Source organism: Oryzias melastigma, unplaced genomic scaffold, assembly GCF_002922805.2.
Source record: "Oryzias melastigma strain HK-1 unplaced genomic scaffold, ASM292280v2 sc00184, whole genome shotgun sequence".
In the NCBI taxonomy this organism is placed as follows: domain Eukaryota; kingdom Metazoa; phylum Chordata; class Actinopteri; order Beloniformes; family Adrianichthyidae; genus Oryzias; species Oryzias melastigma.
In genome coordinates, this window is record NW_023416879.1 from 636,722 (window position 1) to 644,355 (window position 7,634).

The 7,634-nt window shown below is 42.0% G+C and overlaps 1 protein-coding gene across 1 annotated transcript in view; it reads left to right on the plus strand.

The window, feature by feature from the left end:
* The window catches only part of LOC112138620 (transient receptor potential cation channel subfamily M member 1), a 44,186-nt gene extending 37,747 nt beyond the window's left edge, over nt 1-6,439 (plus strand). Inside the window, exons 22-25 of the mRNA XM_036210709.1 lie at nt 533-825; nt 3,767-3,899; nt 4,226-4,584; nt 5,262-6,439. Of these exons, the coding sequence (XP_036066602.1) occupies nt 533-825; nt 3,767-3,899; nt 4,226-4,584; nt 5,262-5,815 (1,339 nt within the window). The 3' untranslated portion in view covers nt 5,816-6,439. The remainder of the gene's footprint in view (nt 1-532; nt 826-3,766; nt 3,900-4,225; nt 4,585-5,261) is intronic.
* Nucleotides 6,440-7,634: the final 1,195 nt, after the last annotated feature.

Below are 7,634 nucleotides of genomic sequence, written 5' to 3' on the forward strand. Positions count from 1 at the left end.
TTCTGTTTCTGGAAATGCGCAGAGGAAATGTTTACCTCTTTTAAAATCCTTTGTTTGCGTTTTGGCCAGATTACATTCCTCCTGTTAAGTAAAGTCAATGTGAACGCACAAACTTCACCAATCTGCCACTGAATCAACTCAGATGGGAAACTTGTTGGTCATGAAGTGGATATTTCAGCTCAGAAACTAAAACCCCAGCAAAAACAGTGGAAAGCGAACTTCTAAGCATCCTGCCAACCTGGAACTACTGCTTGTCTTAGAAATAATGTGAAACTATGCTTTAGATTAAACTGAACTGAAACTTTTGCAACAGCAACAAACAGACACAAAAGGAAACCAACACAAGAAGAACTAAGGAACTCAGTACAACATAAATGCTGTAGTGAGACCTCAGTAGAAGCTGTGAAAATACCTGTCTGCTGCTTTTCAGAAAGAAAAATAAGTTCTTCTGTCCTGAAAAAAATCTTCCCTATAAGTCAGTGTAAATTAGTTGAAGTGGACGCATATTAAACTTCAAATTAGACAAATAAAGGTTTGAGTTTCCGTCCTTCCACCCTCTGCCTCGTGTCAGTCAAATACAGACTCAGCCCAGTGATAACCTCAGCTGCCACTTTCTCCACAGCAACACCTTTTTTGAAGTGAAGTCCATCTCCAACCAGGTGTGGAAATTCCAGAGGTATCAGCTGATCATGACCTTCCATGACCGCCCCATCCTGCCACCACCGCTCATCATCCTCCCCCACATCTACATCGTCCTGAAGAGGCTTTGCTGTCGCTGCAGACAGAGACCGGAGGGGGAACATGACGAGCGCGAGCGGAGACTGCGTAAGACACGCCCCTCAGAGAAGGGGCAGGGCCTTCAGGCCCAGGTTCATGCTGTGCTTGTCCATGCTAATAAGTCCTGCTCAAATGACTCTGATATATATATATATATATATATATATATATATATTACGGATGAACAAATGACTCTTGTACTTACCATTAAATCATTTTTATCAGAGTGCATGCAAATGTAGTAGATACCTGTCTAAAGCATAGGTGTAAACTCTAGGGTTTACTGACCAGTGTCCTTTGTGTTTTCAAACTAGCCATTGTAGCTTTTTATTGACAAAACTGACCTGATCAAATTAATCTGCAGCAGGTAAGGGTGGGTCTCTGAAAAATCAGGATTCTGGCCCTCGAGGGCTGGAGTCTGATACTCCTCCTGGTAAGATGACAAATGTACAGCACATCATTCAAACAGATCTCTATGTAAACTGCGGGAGCATGACACAGTGCTGGCTTTTATTTTTTTCATCTCTGTTACCACCATTTACCATCTCTGAGTTGTAAAAACACAAAGCTTTTATGAAAAAAGAGAGCCTTAGAGAAGCTTCACGCTTCCATTGGAAGCGGTATTGGAAGCTTCGAGATGATTTAATGACTGCACTGCACAACGCTCAACAGGAATTTGGTTCAGTCATTTCTGTCAAAATAAAAGAGCTTAAAGTGACTGACAACAAGCAGAAAACAGTTTGTCTGTGGAGTCGTTGGTCTGGTATCGCCTCAAGGTCTAACAACTTTGAACAATTAGATTTTTGATATATTTGAAGTAAAACAGTTAAACAGGGATAATTTGCACAGCTGGATCAGTCACTTTCATGGCTTTTATTGAACTGTGACCCAAATGCATCCGAACTGGCAGTCATAATAGATTTTGACTAAGGATGTAACGATTCTTCAGGAATCGGTAAAAAAAAGATTCAAACTCGTCAACATGTTCATCGGTGCAGAAAATTAGAAATCATCTTCTCTCGGCCTGTGCCCACATTTAGAAAAATGCAGAGCAGATGACATTTCTAAAGGCAGGCTCACTGTGAGTGTGTGTGTGAGTAGAGGACTGGCTGCATGCTCTTCATCTGTGCTTCCCTCCTGGGAAATTCCCGCACCAGAATCAAAAGTTTCACAAAAGTCAGTCCCTCCAGGATTTCTTGATGTTGCAATCACGACCATTAGCATAAATTCAAGGTTCGTTCCTCACCCTAAATTTTCATTCAACTTTACTGCCAACCTATCGTAACAACAGTCATGGTGATGATGCTGCTCCTTCCTGGGAGCCATGCTCTTTTTAACTCTGTCTTTTTTTCTCTGCAAGCTGCACATGAACAATCATTTGCGCTTAGTGCTAGCATGGACAGTGGCCGGGGGAGGGTTGCACTGAGCAGGTGCAGAGCGGTCCGTCACATGCATTGACATGAATATCATGTTATTAACGGTCCGTCACACGTGGAGCACAACATGATGAGAGTATAAAAGGATTTGTGATCATTTCAGTATTATGTATAATTGTTTATTTATATTGAATGCTGTTAGTAGGAAAACAGACAGTTTGATGTGAGGGGCAAAAAGAAAACATACTTGTGTTAGGAAAACAGGAGGACAACCCAAACAGAGCAAACACAGGTCACAATTGAAGTGTTTATTAGGAAGGTAGTGGGTTTGCCGCCAGATGCACCAGTGAGCTCCAGAAGCAGGCGTGAGGAAGGAGACTTGGAAGCATCGAGTGCAGGGTGGATGGTGTCAGAGGAATGATGGAGGATTCTCCACTGCTGCTGTGTAGAGGCTGATGATCCACCAGAGGGTGAAGAACAATGTTGGATCAGCTTTACTCAGTGATGAGATGAGGGAGCTGGAAACGTCACACTCCCCAGGGTGAAAACAGAGGAGGAAAAACCAGAAAAACTCCAAAGGGGACAGGCTTAAACTCATTACCAGGCCAGAGAAGGGTCAAAACATGAAAAGACTATATAGACAAAGACTGTGACTAGCTGGAACGTGACTGATTCAACAAACTGGCAGTGTGGAAGTAAAACTGAGGATCTTAAATAGTGTGAACACCAGCTGGAGTCTAATGAGAGCTTAATCTACACAAGTGAGTGAGATTAGAGAGGAAGGAAGGAGGGGTGAAGGAGCAGGGCTGAACCATGACAACTTGGTCCTAAAATACCTTTAATTCATTGTGTTGGGAAAAAAATGGAAACAATCAAAATCAGGATTTTAAGACTGTTAATACAATTATGCCTTGACTGAATCGTTACATCCCTAATTATAACTAATATTTAATTAGCAGAAAGAGACATTGGATTGAAAAACCTCAAACAGGAACTTTTGTAAAAATGAGCCAACAGGAACTAGAATGTTGATGAATATATGGCTTTAACACAGAAACAGAGGAGGTTCTGCCAGAGCCCAGCTTACACTGTGTCTACTGACAGAATCAAGCAACAGGTAGGACAGCCAGGTGTGACAAACAAACATGACCAACACAGAGGGTGGGACTGAAAAGAAAAAGGGAGTAGAGAAACATCATCATTTGGTTATGGCCTGCTAGTGACTGCTGTACAGGAAAACAAATGATGGTTTCACGTATAAGTGAGTCTGTTTTGGTTTAGCGACATCCAGAACTACTTTGCTTTTCTTTAAAAAAGACCAAAGTCTTGAAAGGCTTAGCATATTGCTTCTTCTGGACCATAATTGTTGCACTTTCTTCCAGTTACAAGAATACTGTCTACCTGTTGTTGAGGTTTCTGACTCATCTGCTGGCATAAAAAGTATAGTATGGGCAAGAACGCATAGATGAAATAACCTCCATCACAAAACTGGCTGGAAAGTCAGTTCAGTTTTTTTATTGAAATGTATCATTTCTGCTGCTTGCATATTTTCTTTATATTTGGACTTTTTAACACCAGAACCAGGGAGTGTTGAGGTGTGTGTGTTTCCTCAGAGCTGGTGCTGAACGCAGATGAGTTGAAGAGTCTGCACGAGTTTGAAGAGCAGTGCGTGGAAGAATACTTCAGAGGAAAAGAAGATGAAAATCAGTCGTCCACAAATGAGAGAATACGAGTCACATCTGACAGGTCAGACTAACTGTAACCAGATGATCAATGAGACTGTGGTTTGGAAACCGGTGCAGTTTATTTGAATAAAAACCAGCAGGATGTTGTGGATGAGGTTCTTCTCACTTTCGACTTTTATTTAAAAAAAAATTTTCTCAGTAAACTTATCATAAAAGTGTGTTAAAGGTTAAATAACAGTGGTTACAAAAACTTTATCTTTACAAACATAAACTTTAGTTTTAATGTGAAACATTGAATGCTGTTTGTTGGTTCAGCTCTGTGAAATGATGAGTTGACTCCAGGTTCATTCTCAGTCTTGTCCTAATGCGAGCCTCTGGCTTGTTCAGGGTGGAGAACATGGCCATGCGTCTAGAGGAGGTCAATGAGAGAGAGCATTCCATGAAGGCCTCCCTACAGACAGTGGACATCCGTCTGGCTCAGCTGGAGGAGTTCTCCAATCGGATGATGAATGCTTTGGAGAAGCTGGCAGGAGTCGACCGGGCCGAGCTGGTCTGCTCCAGAGGATCCTCCACATACGAACCGTCATCACTACAGCGGCATAGCAGCATTGGCAGCGCTGATGGCTACAGCATTTACCGATACCCACTGGACGACAAGACATCTTTGGGTGGGGATGTGGATGACAGGGCAGTCCGTCTGAGCCCCGACAGACAGTCAGCAAACCTGGAGGGAGGAGGCCTGGCAGGTAGGACGAGACACGTGACATGCCCATGAGGTCAGCAGCCTGAAATATAGTGGGTTTGTTAGTCTGTTACCGAAAACAGCCTGCAGAGAACATGTAAAATAAATGTAGAGAAAGGAGATGTGTGCATAGAGGTACAGTACGTCAGTCCTCATGCTCTTCATGAACTTTCTGCATGAAGTTTTTAAAGTGAACTTGTTTTTAAAGAGCAACCAAACAGGGAAGTTGGAGGCTGACTCCACCCACAAGCGAAATCTGAAAATCCAGTCAGAGGGGCGGGGCTGGAGAGGAGTGCTCTAATTACTGCAGATCATAACGTCAGACTTCTGAAACTTACATGGTTTGACCAATCACAGAATTCAACTGTAATACTTCAATTCAAAATGTAGAAGGCAGGATACTAATGGTTTTAGAGTGTATTTTCAAGGATTAAACAAGTTTATTTAAATTTATTAAAAAAATGTCAATGACCAACAGACAGCACTTTTAAAGCCCCATTTATAGAGGTCAATGAACAAAAAAGTTGACTTAGGGTTTGGTTACCCTTTTAGGTTAAAACTGTGTATGGGTGTTTAGAGAATGGTTCTATGACGTCTGGTTCTGATCACTTTTTTATGAAGATTACATGTTTACTGAACTGCTGGACCACTGATGACTGATCTCCTGCTTCTTGTGTTCAGATGATCTGAAGGAGTCTAGCTCTCTGGATTCTGGAGAACCAAGGGACAGGACTCAGTCTCTCCTGGTATCTCCAGACATCCTGATATCCCTGTGTGACCCAGACCGCAGACTCCCCCACAGCTCTGCAACATCCCCTCAGGCCACTGATGTTGACCAGTCAATAAAGAAGAGCCGGCTTGAAGCAGCCGTGTCTTTTCCACTGGAGAGGTCAAGGGTTACGCAATATTTGTCATCTCTCACCATGAATACCAAAAATTCCATCAGTAGCATCATCTTCAGTCCTCCCCAGCAGGACCAGGAGAGCCCCACCAGTCTCTTCACAGCAATGGGGAAGAGTAAAAGTGCGGAGCAGGAGTCCAACCTGTCAACTGTAGAGCACAAAGATGAGGTTTTGGATGGTAATCATGAGGAGGAGGAGCTTCTGCTTGGAGAGGACAGGATGTATCCAACAATGCGCTCCAAGAGCCTCAACCAAAGACATCCAAGAAAGGAAGATGGTGACAAACCTCGCTCAGCAGGTAGCGTCAAAAACCTGGCCTCAGTGTACAAGTAGCAGTACAGACTACAGACTGGATCCAAGTCCAAAAAGCTTTACTGCAGGTTCCGAAAGAAAGAGGAGAGCTATTCATTTATCCCAACTACAAAGACATTCCAGTTCACCGACAATAGAAGTGCAGTTCATGCATTTGTGTACATGTTTATAGTCCTTGGCGGCCAGCACACCTGATCCATGAAACTCGGCTGCAAGTAAGGCAGGAACATATGAAAGACCAGCAGGACGTGGGAGGAATGCAGTCTAGAAGCTCCACTCAGCTCCCTGGAAGTCATCCCGTTGAGGATATACAAATTCTTTTCAGTGGAGGACTAATACTCAGATGAGAATATTCCAGTCTGTAAAGATAATTAGAATTAGAATTTCAATGACTGGAAGAAAATTTGTGTTTTGTTGTAGATAAAGTCTTGGTTTATAATGTGGATTCGTTATGAATTGCAGTGTATAAAAAATTACAATAAGAATTTAATATACATTATTCTAGTTGATTTTCTATATGGGCCAACGTAATGTTTAGGAGACCAACAAATAAGATTGTAACTTTGGCCAAAGAAATCTTCTTCTTCTTCTTTTCCTTTGGGCTTTTCCCTTCAGGGGTCGCCACAGCGAATCAGTTTCCTCCATCTAAGCCTGTCTTCAGCATCCTCCACTCTAACACCAGCCACCTTCATGTCTTCATTCACTGCATCCATAAACCTCCTCTTTGGTCTTCCTCTAGACCTCTTTCCTGGCAGCTCTAGACTCAGCATCCTTCTACCAATATATTCACTGTCTCTCCTCTGAACATGTCCAAACCATCTCAGTCTGGCCTCTCTGACTTTATCTCCAAAACCTCTAACATGTGCTGTCCCTCTGATGTATTCATTCCTGATCCTATCCATCCTGGTCACTCCCAAAGAGAACCTCAGCATCTTCATCTCTGCTACCTCCAGCTCTGCTTCCTGTCTTTTCTTCAGTCCCACTGTTTCTAGTCCAAACAAACTTTGGCCAAAGAAATGCATTACTATATTTTTATTGGAGTTTTATGTTGGAGCAGGAGCTACTACATTATAAAGCATTCACATTCATCTTTTAAAATAATCACAAAAAAGAATAAGAGTTCACAATAACAGACTCATTTCAGTCAAAAGTTGGGATGTTCTGCTGCTAGAACTGAAACACATTCAGGTTACATGTACCAAAACAAAGACATCCTGAACTGTGTTCAATCTTGAATGTTAACCTTGGATAGAGTTTCTAATTTGATGCCTACTACAAATCTCACAATAGTTGAGGTAGTGACTGGTTTATATGTCTCTTGCACACAAAGATGTCTCTAGTCTCTGAATCTTTTGATTTTCTGACCTGTAAGAGAGATTTGTTAACCATTTTTGCACTAAAATACATTGCTTTCAAAATACTGTATTTTCCAGATTCCAATCAGGAGCAGCTTGTTTGTGACTTTTGTTTTTTTCAGATATAAATAGGCTCATATATTTGCTATTTTCCCACTAACCAGTTGTCTTTTAGCGGTTGTTTCCCACTAACCACTAGAGAGCACTGAAGGTATGTGCATCAGTATTTGTTACTAACAGCAACGTAGAAGAAGTGCCATCTAAAGCAAACATGGAGTAGAATCGTTCTATTCCTAAATTTTATGATATTTTTCTTATTTATATTGAGATATTAATATTCTTGTTTTAGTTTTTCCCTACTCGAACTAATGCGGAACAGCAAGTCATCAAACTGGGTCACAGAGAGACAGAAGTAACGCTGACAGCAAAGCGCTGTCATTCAGACGCAGCTCGTGTAACATAGAAGATAAAGACCCCCCCCCCCC